The following is a 16124-nucleotide window of genomic DNA, read 5'->3' as shown; positions in this document are numbered from 1 at the left end:
CAATGTATGGCTGTGAAAGTTGCACCATAAGAAAAGCTGAGCGCAAAAGAATTGAGGCCTTTGAACTATGTTGCTGGAGAAGAGTCCTGCGAGTCCCCTGGACTGCAAGGTGATCAAACCGGCCTGTCCTAGAGGAGATCAACCCTGACTGCTCTTTAGAAGGCCAGATCCTGAAGTTGAAACTCAAGTACTTTGGCCACCTAATGAGAAGGAAGGACTCACTGGAGAAGAGCCTAATGCTGGGAAAGATTGAGAGCAATAGAAGAATGGGACGACAGAGAATGAGGTGGCTGGATGGAGTCACTGAAGCAGTAGGCGTGAGCTTAAATGGACTCCAGAAGATGGTAGAGGACAGGAAGGCCTGGAGGAACGTTGTCCATGGGGTCGCGATGGGTCAGACACGACATCGCAACTAACAACATATACACAAATTGCACTGATCAGATTTTTCCAGACACATACAAACACTTAAAGTACTCTTTGTGAGACTTCTTTACTTAGAACAATATAAAGCATCATCTTCTTCAACAGATAATGGCAGGGACAATACCAGAACTGGAGCATCAAAAAGGGCGGGGGAGGGGGTGGATGGAAAGAGAGAAGAGTAATTAATACTCTTTAATTAATAACTATTTACCTGAAAATACATAAAATTCATCAGCTTGGTAACCTCTGGTTCAAGTACTTCCACAGTTTTTTCATAAATTTCCACTCTGTTGGGCTGCTCATTACATTTTACCTGAATAGGAAAAGAAGTTAAAAGAATTTTTTTCCCAACTTTAAATCATGTTTTGCCATATGACTTCATTTTTTAAAAGGCACCTTTTAATTCTTTTTATTGGTAATAACAGTTTTCACGAATATTTGATTTCATAATTATTTTACCTGAGTGCTGGTTTTTAAAATTAATGAATTATACAAATAAAAACATACTGGGCATAATTGGAGTATATATCTTCCAATCCCAAGGATCTTATAGAAATCTTAGGAACTGACTAATTACTTTGTTGGAAATAAGAGAAAGCAGTATTGATCTCAATGAATTTATTCCTTTTCTCAAGAATAATACTTTTCTGTAACTCTTGCAACTGTCAGCATAGTAGTACAGATTTCATCAAATGCAACAATGTACAAGTTATGTTTTACTTTTTAATGGAAGTTGAAGAGTTTTTCAAAAAATGTTTTAGTCCTACACAATATAGGAGCAATGTTGGAGCAGTTGGTCTTTTATGATTCTTATAACAAACAAAAAATGCCATTGTCAATATGTTAGGCTGTATATTTTTTCCTCTCATTACTAGGTTATAATAATATAAAACTAGTTGGAGGAAAAGAGAAATTCACAAATATGACCATTTCCAATAATAAAAGGAATCAGTCATTCTGATTCAAGTAAAGAGCCTCAAATGAACTTGTCTAGGACTACAGCAGGACTACAGGTGTTCTGCAATATCTCCTATGCCAGGATATGCAAAATTTAAAAGAAATGTTATCCCCAAATGATGAAGAAACAAATATATTTGCTGTTCTATGCAGGGCTGCAAATAGACCTAAGTGTTTAGTCTGTTGGATTGGCAAACTGAAGGGAATAAATTGTTTTCTGCTCACTGGGGCTGAAAAGGTAAGATCCAACTATCTATAATGTATGCTCAGAAGTACAGCTTCCCAAATCATTTCTTCCCCCATATCAAAGAATCTCTTAAACTGTGAAAAAGAATTGTCAACTGAAGATTTAAAACTAGGGTAAAACACTAAATTTTAAAAGAAGCTTATGTATACAGCTGCTACTCCAGTGTTAATTCTGTTTCTTGGCTAAAAGCCTGTGGATAGAAATAATGTATAGGTGAGTAAGAAAAACTCCACCAAATGTCAACATCTATCTGATCTTGGCTGACTTTGAAGACCTAAACAGGAAAGGACTGAATTACTTCTTCTTCTTCTTCTTGTGCCATATCCGTTATTGGACGATGGTGATCATGTTGGCGATCCTGTTTTTATCAGCAGCCGCACGAAAAAGTGCTGCTGAGTTATGTCCAAACCAATCCCTTAGATTTTGAAGCCACGATGTTCTTCTTCTGCCTTCACCTTGTTTGCCTTCAATCTTTCTCTGGAGGATTAAATGGAGTATGTCGTATTTTTCTGGGTGTCACATCACATGTCCGAAATATTCTAATTTTTGTTTTTTAATTGTTTTGATGATTTCCCTTGGCTTTCCCAGGCGGCTTATCACCTCATTTCTGATCTTGTCAACCCAGCTTATACGTAACAGCCGCCTGTAAATCCACATTTCAAATACTTCTAGTCTCTTCAGGTGGCCTTCTGTCAAGAGACCAACTCTCTACTCCATAGAGCAGGATAGAAAAAATATAGCATCTGACACGCCTGATTTTCAGTCTTAGGCTTATGTTGTGAATTACTACTGATTACTATTTGGATAGAAGGCAGGTAGGCAATTCCAGGGTTGTAGGCTAAACTGTAAGGTTTCCATGTGAAAACATTAGATTAATTACCCATTGTCCAACCCCACCCCATTGCCCCAGTCCATCCGGAGCTAATACACTGGCATGAAGTTGCTGTGAGAACTCCGAGCTGAAAAGGTGACAACACGTTGTTCTCTGGCACTGTGACCTTGGTAACAGGCAGGAGTTAGCCTGAAAGGAGTCAAACCAGATGGCCCTGAGGGTTCATTCTCCCTTCCCCAATTCCCATGCAGATACATCAAAGCAAAAGCAGAAACAAGATAAAAACATCTTCAATCTCCAAGCATCACTTCTCCCTCCCCTCAGAATGGCATGCTGCCCTTCTAAAAGTGGGGAAGATCCATCTGGAGAAGAGAAAATAAAAAAGAGGGAATAAGAAAATAGAGGTTACACATTTAATTAGGTTTATCCGGGTAGCAGTCATGGAAGTGTTTAAGTAGTTTAGAGGCTTTAACATGTTTCTTTTGTACCCATTCATTCTGAGCCCCAGGGAGATTTTTCCATGGCACTAAGTATTGAGTGACTTGCATGAGTTAAGGATTTCTTTGATTTCAAAGTGTTGTTCCCCTTCCAGCATGAGGGTTTGGGTACTAGAAGGGGTGCTGGCCTTAGGGGTGAAACCACCTCCAGTTTTAGTAGACCGCAGTGAAAAACAGAGTGGATTTTTCACAGCGACTTTGGCAAATCTAGTTCTACTATGACTGTTTTATGGGGAAAGGCCCTACATATTTTGGCCATAACTTTTTTGAGGGTTGCAAGAATTGTAGGAATCGTGTGGATAAGTATATGTGATCCTCAATGTGGAGCGGTTTAAGCTCTATTCTCTTTTTGTTGGTCTGGGCTTTGTAAGCTGTCCTAGCTGCCGCAAGGGCCTTACCTACAATTGGCCAGGTATTTATTAATTGATCTATCCATTCTTTTAAGCTGGGGATTGTTGGGTCTTTGGTTGGTAGCTCAGGCATTGGATTACATTCTTGTCCCATTGCCACTTGGAAAGGCGTGAAGCCCGTGCTGGTGTGTACAGCATTGTTGTAAGCTATTTCAGCAAGCGGCAGGAGGTTGGTCCAATCATCCTGTTGGTAGTTAATGAAGCAGCATAGGTACTGCTCCAAAACTGAGTTCATTCATTATGTCCCACCATTCGTTTGTGGATGGTGACTAGAACTAAGACTTTGGGCGGTTCCTAAGAGGTCCAAAAAAGCTCTCCAGAACTTTGATGTGAATTGGAGTCCTCTATCCGAAATGATACATTACGGCGCTCCATGCAGCTGGTAAATGTGATGCAGGAACATATTTGCCAACCTCTTGGCCATTGGAAACTTTTAACAGGGAATGAAATGTACCTGTTTTGAAAACAGGTCCATCATGACATAAATTACCATGCTCTCGGGAAGTTTCATAAAGTCCATGGAGATCTCTCTCCAGGGTGCTGACAGCTCAGCTACAGTTTGAAGCTGCCCTGGCATTTTCCCTTGCCTTCATTTTGTGGTTGCGCATATAGGGCAGCTAGAAACATATCTTTCAATATCTTTTTTGAGCAAAGGCCATCAGAACTGTCTCTTGAGTAGATGTAGGGTTTTCACAAATCCAAAGTGCCCTGCTAACTTTGAATCATGGCAGATTTGCATTGTTTTGAGCCTTTGGCTGGCAGGCACATATAACTTTCCACCTACCCAGGCCAGTCCATTTTGCATAGAACAGAGGTTTTTGTGACTGCTAAACCACTCATTCCCTTCCATGGCTTTTTTGAAAGCTGCTGCAACTGCATTGTCCACAAGTGGCTTTCATTTCTGCTGTGCCCTTGTGGTTACTTGGATGGCTAGCTGATGTGAAGGGAGGATAGGATAGGCTTGACTACCTCCTTGACTACCTACTGTATTGCGGCATCCTTGACAGGGCATCTGTAAGGAAGTTCCCCCCCCCAGTAAATAGCGTAAGATAAAATTGAACCATTGGAAGTACTGGGCCATTGTGCTTGTTTAGGGGATAACTTTCAAGGGGCTTTTAAAGCCTCCAGATTTTTGTGATCAGTCCAGACCAGGAATGGGATCTTACTCCCCTCTAGAACATTTCTCCAGGAGAAGAGGGCCCACCTGACTGCATAAGACTCCTACTCCCGCAGCACCCAGTATTGTTGAGTTTTGGTTAGCTTCTCTGACGTGTAAACACATGGTTGTAATTGCCCCTACTCATTCTTTTGCAATAGCACGGCCCCCACCGTGACGTTGCTGGAATCGGCTTGGATGACAAAAGGTTTTTGGGGGTTTGAGTGCTTTAGCACCAGTTCGGTAGAAAAGAGTCTTTTGAGTTTTTTGAATGCTGTCTGACATTCCATATGCTATTTCAAAGGTTGGCTGGGTTTTGGGCTTCCGGTTTGTGATCGTGGCGCTGGCGGACCTGCGAGGTGATCGTTCCCTCCGCCGTCCAGTTTTCTCCCGCCGGGGGACCCTGAAAAGGATCGAAAGTGATGAGCATGAAGAGGAGCCCCGACTGATCGCGGAAGGGTGGCAGCCCTCCCGTTTGATCCAGGGCAGCTCTTTTAACTGATCGGGAAAAGATCGGCCATTCACGTGGCCCATCACTAATGCCGTTTCCAGCCAAGGCCAAAATTACTATCAAGCACTTCGAAAGCACCACGGAGAAACTGGGTGAGATCCTACCTTCTTTGTATCCCAAGTATTTTCCTGTAAAAAGCTTCTTGAAACTTCTTCCCCTTGCGAGGAGAGAGGGAAGAGAACGTCTTTTTCCCACCCTCTAAAACAGGGCTTTTCAACCTTTTCACCCATTGTACCACTTTTAGGATAAGGCAATATCCGAGTAACACCAATCGCCCAGCAAGGTGTCAAAAACTTGACCAAAAAAAAGAGAGGAAAAAAATGATAAAGTACAGGTAGTCCTTGACTTACAACAATTCGCTTAGTGACTGTTTGAAGTTACAACGGCACTGAAAAAAGCAAATTATGACCATTTTTCACATTTAATGCCGTTGCAGCATCCTCAGGGTCATGTGATTTACATTCGGATGCTTGGCAACTGATTCATACTTATGACGGTCAGTGTCCCAGGGTCATGTGATCACCTTTTGCAACTTTTTGACAAGCGAAGTCAATGGCCAGGGGGGCATGGCCAGCTCATCACTCAGGTTGCGGGGTGCCTGTGGGGGGTGTGGGCGGGGATGTGGGAGGGATCTGTGAGTCTCTGGTGGAGGGGGTGGGAGTCATGGGCACCTTCCTTTCCTCCCTCTCTCCCTCCCATTGTCCCTTCCTTCCTTCTTTCCTTCCTTTCTTCCTTCCCTCCCTCTTTGTCCCTTCCTCCTTCCCTTCCAATGTCCCTCCCTCCCTTCCTTCCTTTCCTTCCTCCTCTCTTTGTCCCTTCCTTCCCTCCCTCCCTCCCATTGTCCAGCGCTACGGGAGCCCAAAGGAGGCAATTGGAGTTTGGCCGCCGCCGCTGTTGCTAAGCCAGACGGCTGCGCGACGGTGGCGGCTGCGGTTCCTGCCCGCTGCTTCTCCTTGGCTGCTTCCTCTGAAAAGAAGCAGCGGTCACGCTCGGTGCAGCCGGGAGCCCAGCACAGCCGTTGTTCTTCCACAGGGGAAGGAGAGCGCAGGCAGCGGAGGAGCGCACGGGGACGCGGAAAGAGCTGTGGCTTCTGGACACCCTCTGGTGCGTTGCGCGCGGCCGCAGCCGGAGAAAAGCAGCGAGTGGGGAAGTGGCTCATTCATTGCTGCAGCCGCAGCCCGGAACCACGCGCACAGCTTTTACGGGCACGGCGGAGCCTCAGCACCAGGCTGGACCCCGGGAGGTTCCTCAGCGCCGAGGCAAAATTCAGTTCCAGCTGCAGCTGCAGCCCCTCCCTGGGTGCAAAGGGGCGATTTTCGGGCTCCAGCCCCATCGCTGCACTGACCTGCGAGTGAAAAAGGGCCTTGCTCTCCAGACGAGAGCCAAGCCTAACGACCAGAGGGCAGCCATGAGAGTGGCAGGAAGAGCGGGCGGGGCCTTGCCGGGGAGGGCCGCCCCATGCCCTCTAATGGTATTCGGAGCGACGACGCGCAACTGCCAATCCCACCCTGCTCAGCTTGCCCATTCTTATTCCCCCCTCCCAAAAGGCGGTGCCGTAAACTTTACAGCTTTCTGCAAGCGAGATGAGCAGGAGCACGAGATTGGCGTTTCTGAGCACATGCCAATTCGCGCACCTGCCCATTTCGCTCGCTTGCCGGCACCCACAATCTGCCCAGCTTCCCCTCTACCTGCTTTGCGCAGCTCCTCCTGCCCCCCCCGTGCCCGCTGTTAACCCTCCCGCCACCATGCAGGGTAAGGTTGGCGCCCCCGCCCAGATGCCCTCAGCTCCCCCAAGCATTTTTTTTACTCACCTGCTTTCAGCTGCACTCCCTTTCTCCTTTTGCTTCTCTGCCTTCGCCACGTGTTTGTGGGTAAAAAAGAAAAAAAGTTCCATGAGACTTTCTAACTTCTCGCAAGAAGTTAGAAAGTCTCATGGAACTTTTTTTTTGTCTCACAAACACATGAAGGCTGAGAAGGACAGGAGAAAGGGAATGCTGCTGAAAGCAGGTGAGTAAAAAAACATTTGGGGGAGGTGAGGGCATCTGGGTGGGGGCAGGGGGGACCCAGGCAATGCATCACGCAGCTCCAGCTTAATCTCCACTGAAGACTGCTTGAGGCTGCCTGCTACCCCCAAGGCCGCCACCAATCAGATGGAGCTGTGCGCTTTGATCCTGGGCTCTCAGTAGGACCCAGGCAACGTGCAGTCCCAGCTGACTTTGCCACAAGCCTGTGCAGTGCTGCTGCCACTTCACCTCATCCACTTTTACACTTTTTTTTAACATTTTTTTCAACCCATCCTGTGTATACCATCAGCCAGTGCTTGCGTACCACTGTTGGTACGCGTACCACTGGTTGAAAAGCCCTGTGTTAGAGTACTATGAAATTCATCTACGGAAACAGATAGCCTTAATATTTCTTGATGCACAGAAAGTGTTTGACAATGTTAACTGGCAATTTATGTTTCAACTACTAGCGGAAATGGATTTTGGAGAAAACTTTATAAATACAATTAAAACAATTTATTGTAAACAAACAGCCAAAATAATTGTAAATGGAGGTTTTACAGAAAACTTTAAGATTAAAAAAGGCACAAGACAGGGATGCCCACTATCTCCATTATTATTTATACTAACACTGGAAGTATTGAATAGAAACATTAGGCAAGATATAAAAATTAAAGGACTGGAAATAAAAGATGAAAAATACAAACTACAAGCATTTGCAGATGACTTGATTTTTATATTGGAAGATCCACTTGAAACAAGCACTGGACTTATGGAGAAAATAGAAAAATTTGGAGAAGTGGCAGGGTTGAAAATAAACAGAAAAAAGACGAAAGTGCTAACAAAAAATATAACAAAAAAAAACAAAAAAACCAACCAGCAAAAAAAACAACAAATCTTCAAACAGTTTAAAAAGTTAAATATTTGGGAATTTATCTAACAACAAGATGCGTAACAATAAAAGAAGATAATTACCTAAGATTGCTAAAACAAATAAAATTGGATCTGGAAAAGTGGAAAAACTTACAACTTTCAATGTTGGGGAGAATAGCAACAGTGAAAATGAATATTTTACCAAAAATACTCTTCCTATTTCAAACGATTCCTGTAAGACTGGGAAAAGTCTTTTTTGGTGAACTGAATACAATAATACTGAAATTTATCTGTAAAGGAAAAAAAGCTAGAATTAGACTGAAAATGCTACAAGAAGTGAAAGAAAGTGGAGGATTTCAACTGTCGGACTGGATACTATACTACCAAGCAACTATTTTAACATGGATTAAAGAATGGATAATGCTTAGAGACAAAAGACTATTATAGCTAGAGGCACATGACCTACAAATTGGTTGGCACGCTTTTCTGTGGTATGGGAGGAATAAAATACATAGATAATTTCAAAACCACTTTATAAGAAATGCACTTCTTTTAGAATGGGAAAAAATAAAAGCGAAAATTTACATCAAGATACCTGGATGGCTTTCAACAATGGAAGTTTTTGCGTGCCCAAATTTAACTAATTACGACAAGGTTGTGACCTATAAAGGTATCTTGGACAATGAAGGAAAATTGAAAGACAGACAAGAATTACAAGAACAAGGTATTGATCTATCATGGTGGCCATATTTGCAAATCCAAACGAGATATGAAAAAGATGTTAAAACAATGGGATTTTATAAAGAACAGACAGAATTTGACCAGGTATTGTTAAAAACAGATGAAAAGTTGATTAAGAAACTCTATAAATATCTGTTAAGCTTAAAAATGGAGGAAGAACAAGTAAAAAGAAACAATGATAATATGGCAAAGAACTTTGGATATAATATAGAATTAGAAAACTGGCAAAATGTTAAATTAACTAAAGCAGTGGCATATAAAGAAACCTTATATAAAATGTTTTACAGATGGCATACGACACCAGTGAGATTAGCAAAAATGTTTAAAAATACTTCAAACAAGTGTTGGAAATGTAAACAAAGACCAGGTATTTATAACCATATTTGGCGGACATGCCCTAAAGCAAAAAGATTTTGACTTAAAATATATTTATGATTGGAGAAAATGACTAAAAAACAAATAGACTTTAAGCCAGAATTATTTTTGTGAGGAATAATAGAAGCAAATTATGAGAAAGACTGTATATATTTAATTCTACACATACTAACTGCAGCAAGAATTATATTTGCCCAATATTGAAAAAATAAAAATTTACCAACTGAAGAAGAATTAAGAAAATTTTAGAGTGTGCAGAAATGGATAGATTAACATTAAAGATAAGAGAAAGAAGACTCAGTGTATTTTAGAACATGGGATTTTTATCAATGGCTAGAAAAACGAGTTAGAGAGAAAGGAATGTGATATGTAACTTTGAATACATATTAGCAAGACTATCGAGCGATTAATTAACATATTGTTTATGATAATTATTACTCATTTTTTTTCTTTATATACATGAATCCAGACATTATACTGTTTGTTAAATATTGAAAATATTATTTGTAAAAACCCTAACTCCAACCCTAACCCTAACCCAAATCACAACCCCAATCCCTACTCCTATAAAAACTAATTTTATATATATATAAAATCACACTACTCCTAGAAGCACGAAGCTGAAGACACCAGCCTGAAGATGACGAATGTGACTTCGTCGAAACGTCGTCAAGACACTTCTAATTCTACGCGGGAGAAAACCCGAAAAACTAAAGACCTATATATATATATATATATATATATATATAATTAGTTTTTATAAGAGTTATACATTTTTTAGATTGCTAACAAAGAATAAAGGGAGAATTGGAATAGCTATTTCGAGCTTCTTAGTTCTCTTCAGCCAAACATACCCTTCTGAGATTCGAACCTGGGCTGCTTGCATGTTAGGCAGGTGTGTTAACCTCTAGGCCACAGGCTCTTTCTCACTTTGTCAGCTGTATCAAGGAGGGAAGAGACAAGGGGAGGAGATTTACCTTGAGTGTTTTTTGATGTACCCTGTCAGCCCATATATGGGAGAAAGAAATCTTTTTTCTTTTCTTTTTCTTTTGCCTGTATCAGCTCAATCTAGAGCCATCCACAGGCAGCAGTCGCCAACTCAACAGTGTTGGCTGGGTTTTGGCTTGTCCCCCTTTTTTGTCTTTATCAAGTTGGTAATGGGGAGGGCTATCTGAGCAAAACAGGGGATGAATTGTCGGTAAAAGTTGGCAAATCCTAGGAAGCTTTGCAACTGTTTCCTGATGTGTGGAGGCACCCATTCTAACACTGTCAACAATTTTTCTGGGTCCATATCAACCCCCTCATGGGAAATGTGGTAGCCCATGTAATCAATCTTTACTTTGTGAAACTCACACTTAATTTGGCATATAGTCTGGTTGGGCGAAGCTTCTTTAAAATGGCCCTGACTAGTCTCACATGCTTGTTTCTGTGTAAATTAGAGTGTCATCAAGTTACATTAGAACCCCTTTGTATAAATGTTCATGGAGCACCTCATTTATCAGCTGCATGGACACTGCAGGTGCTCCTTACAAGCCAAAGGGGAGCACTTTAAATTGGAAGCAGCCTAGCGGGCAGTTAAAAGCAGTTTTCCATTCATCCCCTTCCCTGATCTTGACACAGTAATAAGCCTCCCGCAAGTCTAGTTTGGAGAAAATCCTCCCCTTGGCCAGGTGGGCCAACATGTCCTTCATGAGATAAGAGGGTACACATTCTCCATGCACACCACATTCAATCCTCTATATGTCCTTGTCTTGGAATAGGACGGGGGCAGCCACCCTAAGCCAAGCATGTTGAATAAACCTCGAGCTAAATTTTTGTCAATAAAAGCCCGTAATTCGTCTAGCTCCCTAGGGGTCATCGAGTAAAGCTTTGGCTTCAGTAACTTAACCCCTGGAACAATTTCAATGGCGCAGTCTGTGGGTCAGTGAGGGGGGAGCTCATCCGATCCACATTCACTGAATACATCTTTTAGGTTATGTTATTCTTTCGGTATGCCTGGCACTGGCTCCCGTCTTATGGTTGCCCTGATCTCTTGCCAGGGTTCCCTGGGGGAGGGGGGTTGGCATTCAGTACTATATGGGATTTTCCCTCTCGCCAGGAATTTCAAAAGCCCTTTCCTCCAATCCAAGGGTCCCCAACCTTGGCAACTTCAAGACCTGTGGACTTCAACTCCCAAAATTCTGGCTGGCTGGGGAATTCTGGGAGTTGAATTCCACAGGTCTTAAAGCTGCCACAGTTGGGGACCCCTGCTCCAATCCACCTGTGGGTTCCACTTCTTTAACCAGGCCAATCCTAGGATGAGGGGCCTCTCCATCCCAGATGCCACTATGAAGCTCAGAGTCTCTGAATGGGATCCCATTGTCATACCTAGGGGTATAATGGCAAAAGTGGCAAGGATGCCTCTTGTGACTGACCCATCCAGTTGCCAGAAGGCAATTGGGGTCTTTAATCTTCTCAGGCAGATTCCCAATTTCTCCACTAGGGCTGAGCTCACCAAACACCTGGTGCATTCCAAATATAGCAGAGCTGTTAGGGATGCATCCTGCCCAGTGCCAGGGAGGTGCAGGTCTATGCGCATAGTCACTGGAGCGATCGGCCCACTTACTAAGGGTCATCATCGCAGTCAGTGTCCGAGAACCCTTGGTCTTCCTCTGTTGGGGTCAGAGTTCCCTTCTTCTGTTTGGGTGAGGGGTTGAAATCCATGACCTCCTTCCTCTTCAGGGCCATTTCCTTCATGCGAGGTTGCGACTTGGCAGGTTTCCCATTTGGTGCATGCTCCTCCTTTGCCCTCCATTCGGCTGCTCAATGACCTTCCTTCCCGTATTTGAAGCACGTGGTGGAATGTTCTGGCTGAGGTTGGGGTCGTCTCCCTCTTCCTCTCTGGGGTGACCTTTTCCAAGTTTTACTGGAGTGGTACTTATTTTGGGCTTGGTTGATCTCAGCTTCCTCAGCTAGCACGCACCAGTCATGGAGATGTGCGGGAGGGCCCCCTCACAATGCAAGCATTGTATAGATCGTCGTTCAGGCCATCTTTAAAGCAGCTCACAAGGATGTCTTCCAGCCAGTTGAGACAGCAAGCCAGGAACTCTTCGGTGTATTGAGCAACTGGGCAACGCCCCTGCCGCACCATCTTTATGTGGTCTTGGGCTTTGCGATCGGCCAGGGGAGAATCTTCAAATCGTCATCTCAGAGCATTTGTGTTGTGAAGAGTCACCATCTACCTAGCCGTGGCCCCTTCCAATGCCAGGGTAATGACCCTGACTCTGGGCCCCTTGATGGGGATCTTGTGGCTGTACTCCTGCATATAAGTGAGGACATGGGCTAGGAAAAACCTGAGCTGCTGAGGGTCTCCATTGAACTTCACTCCAAGGGGGGGGGCGATTTTCGCTCCTGCTGGTGAGCCCCACCATCAACGACCCTAGGGGTGTTTGCTCCTCCAAAATCCCTTAAGGAGGCCCTGACATGACAGTTGTTATCCTTTCCAAGGCTTTGGCCGTGCCCACTGCAGCACTCCGGGGCAATGTTTTCCCTCCTCCTTTTGCTGATCATTCGTGTTGGCCATCATTCGGGCTACAGCTTCTCATGCCTTCAGGTTCTGGAAGGCTTCCATCAAGAAGTGCATTGCTTGCTTCATGAGGTCAGGTTTGCCTTCATGCCCCTTACCATCATCTAGTGTCTCCAACTCCTCTCTCCATCTATGCCCCCCAGCACTCGACTTCTGGTCGCTGCCTTGATTAGACATCATTTGTTCCCCATGGTAGGGTAGATGCCTCTCCAGGTTGACCACTTTGCAGATTTTGCCTAATGCAAGGTCCTGCCTCAGCTATCTCATCAGGAAAGCATGAGCATTATTTCAAAAGATCTTTTACTGAAAGAAAGTGATTGCACAGAGGTCAGACGGAATCTGAAGTTTCCGTGCGAAAACGTTAATTTCCCATTGTCCAACTCCACCCCATTGCCCCAGTCCATCTGGAGTCAATCCGCTGGTGTGAAGTGGTTGTGAGAACTGCGAGTCGAAAAGGTCATAACAAGTTGTTCTGGCGCCATAATCTTGGTAACAGAAGGCGGTAGCTGGAAAGGAGTCAAACCAGATGACCCTGAGGGATCATTCCCCTCTCTCCAATTCCCATGCGGATACATCAAAGCAAAAGCAGAAACAAGACAGAAACATCTTCAATCCCCAAGCAGCACTTCTCCCTCCCCTCAGAATGGCAGTGTTCCAATAGGGACCTGACATAAACTTAAAAAAAAAAAATCCCTAAAAGCGGCAATGGCAAACTACTTCCATATTGTTGTGGCCATGTGACCATGAAGTCATGAGGACACTTCATGAGGAGACTGAAAATGGAGAAATCTGAGGAGAGAATTCCACTTGACATTATTAAAATTCTTCGAATTTAAAAGAATGAGCATATGAATATGAAAAGTAGCAAAAGAAGAGATCATAAAACATTATTTTTCTCTCTCAGAATGGATTTACAAACAGTCAAAGAGAAATTAAATTGGGTTCTGATTTCAAACTTCAGCAAGGATGTTATTATTTGGATTTTGCATTCAGAAGATTGCAAGACAGTTATTACTTATCCCCTGAATCCAAGATTATTCCATATGGTCTGGGACTAGAGAAACCTATTAGAAACATGTATGATATATTTCTGGCCCCAAAGACAGTAAATGGCACTTCGGATCTGCTTCGTAAACAAAGAGATGTCTAGTTAGCTCAGGGGTAGTCAACCTTGGCTCTTTTAAAAGAGCCAAGGTTGACTACCCCTGAGTTAGCTGATATTCTCAACATCTGTACTACTGAGAAGGGGAGAAGTATAGGGAATCTTCTTTTATATTTGTTCAACGCATGTCTAGTTCAGTTCTTCCATCTAAACTTAGTGGTCTTAGCAATTATGTCTAAAAAGCCTGAAATGATTAATAGGGCACTGAAAGCATTTGTGTGTGGTAAATGTATTATTAAGCTATACAACAATACAGCCTATAAGCAAAAAGCTCAGAGACTGACCTATTTATAGAAGATTTCTTATGCAACTGCAAGATACTATTTGTCTATAAGTCTTTATGGGACATTATAATAATAATCGTAAGGTATTCTACCTGTGGGATAGCTCTTGAACAGCTTCTCCATGTGTATAACATAACAGCATATTCTTGACCTTCTTCCAACATTTCATTCTGTAATAAAACCAAAGCTAGTATGTAAGGTATAAAATACACAGAAATGATCAAAGCTAACAAACATGAAAAAATGAAATTTTGCATTATTTCTCTAAATTTTAAGCACATTAATAAGGAAATGTACTTGTTAATTAGGTCAGAAGCCCTAATCCTTCCACAAATATTATTTAAAATCAGACCTATTAAGATAATTATTACTCTTGCAAACAATATTGAGCATCTTGTCAAAAAATGAAAAGGGGTAGTTTGTTAGGATGCCAAACTGATATGTGCCTAAGGCACATTGTTACTTTGGAGCAAATTCACAGACTTGTCTAGATCCTACATTAAGAAGCTACTTTCCAGAAGATTATTTGTCCATCTGTATTCCTATTCTAAGCAAATAGATTGCAAAAGTCTCAGGCAAAAGTCTTTCATATCACTTGCTACCTGACATTCTTTTAAATTGGAGATTCCAAGGAGAGAACCTCGGGCTTCTGCACAAAACATGTATCATTGTCACAACTACCTCTGCCACTTTGGACAGAGCTTTTTTTCAGATTTTAGTTAAGGACCATTTTATATCCTAAACAAGAATTATACCTATACTGTACTGTCACAGTTCTCATAAGTAACTCAATCTAAGAAGTGAGAGGAAAACAAGAGGCAACAAGACTGCATTAGCTTATACAGTATATTCCTGAAATTTCTACACTGCTTCAATGATAAAGAGTTGGTTTTGTAAGCCAGAGGCTCTAATCCAATTTCCTCAAGAAATCCTCATTTCCTGTACAAGAACAATAGTGGTAGATATGTCCTATAGCAGGGGTAGGCAACCCAAAACACTCAAAGAGCCGCTTGGACCCGTTTCCCACCGAAAACAAAACACTGGGAGCCGCAAAACCCTTTTGATATCTAAAATGAAGATAACACTGCATATATTCTTTTTTACCTTTATTATAGGTACAGTGTCCTCTCCCTCTCCCTCCCTCTCTCTCTCTCCCCCCCTCTCTCTTCCTCTCTCCGATCTTCTGCTCACCTGGCAAGCTGGCTTCAAGCTGTTCTCCAACAAGCTGACACACATTCTTATTGGGCTAGCTCAGGGGTAGGCAACCTCGGCTCTTTTATGACTCATGAACTTCAACTCCCAGAATTCCTGAGTCAGCATAGCTGGGCTAGCTAGCTCTCTCCTGCCCTTCCTGCAGAGATGCAGCAAAGGGAGGAGCCCCGCCCAATAAACTTGTCAGCTCGTCGGAACAGGGTGAGGCTACTCTCTTTTTTACACACACACACACAAACACACACACACACACACACAGAGAGAGAGAGAGAGAGAGAGAGAGAGAGAGAGAGAGAGAGAGAGAGAGAGAGAGAGAGAGAGAGAGAGAGAGAGAGAGAGAGAGAGAGAAGCTCTTTCTCTGTCTCTCTCTGCAAATGGCAGAAGAGGCTGGGAGTCGCAGGGGAAGGCTCCGGAGCCGCATGTTGCCGACCTGTGTCCTATAGGGTCTCCTGATTTAGCAGGGGGTTGGACTAAAAGACTTCCAAGGCTCCTTCCAACTGTGCTATATTGTTACTGTATACGAAGATGAAGTACAGAAGTGAGAGACTATACAAAAAAGCTCTCAGAGATTAATGATCGACTCTTGTTGTCAAGTGGGCCTGCCTTCTGATCGAATGTGTTCCTGTAATCCTGCACATTGTCCTGGACACTTGGATTGACTTCTTGGACTCTGACTTAGTTTATTCTCTGTCTTTGTCTTTTCTTCTCTCTTTTAACCTGGCTGCATTTCCACCAACCATTTTTTTTCTTCTATTCAAGCATGTCTGGTTGTAAGAGACTGCCTGCAAAACTAATTGACTAGCAGAAGCTTTACATTTGCTTCCACTTTGCTACAGCTATGGGCTGAGTAATGAAACTAGTAAAACCAATGGT

The 16124-nt window shown here is 43.0% G+C and overlaps 1 protein-coding gene across 2 annotated transcripts in view; it reads right to left on the bottom strand.

Moving 5' to 3' along the window:
• CYFIP1 (cytoplasmic FMR1 interacting protein 1) overlaps window positions 1-16124 on the bottom strand; it is a 76337-nt gene that overhangs the window by 50023 nt on the left and 10190 nt on the right. For both annotated transcript variants that reach the window (XM_015812286.1, XM_015812285.1), the window contains exons 4-5: window positions 14132-14209; window positions 638-739 (exon numbers count right to left, since the gene is read on the bottom strand). In XM_015812286.1, coding sequence (XP_015667772.1) covers window positions 638-739; window positions 14132-14209 — 180 coding nt within the window. The remainder of the gene's footprint in view (window positions 1-637; window positions 740-14131; window positions 14210-16124) is intronic.

The sequence above is a fragment of the Protobothrops mucrosquamatus genome, unplaced genomic scaffold, assembly GCF_001527695.2.
Source record: "Protobothrops mucrosquamatus isolate PMUCROS unplaced genomic scaffold, P.Mucros_1.0 scaffold77, whole genome shotgun sequence".
Lineage (NCBI taxonomy): Eukaryota > Metazoa > Chordata > Lepidosauria > Squamata > Viperidae > Protobothrops > Protobothrops mucrosquamatus.
Note: the sequence above shows the minus strand (reverse complement) of the source record. Positions and strands in the feature narration are given on the sequence as shown.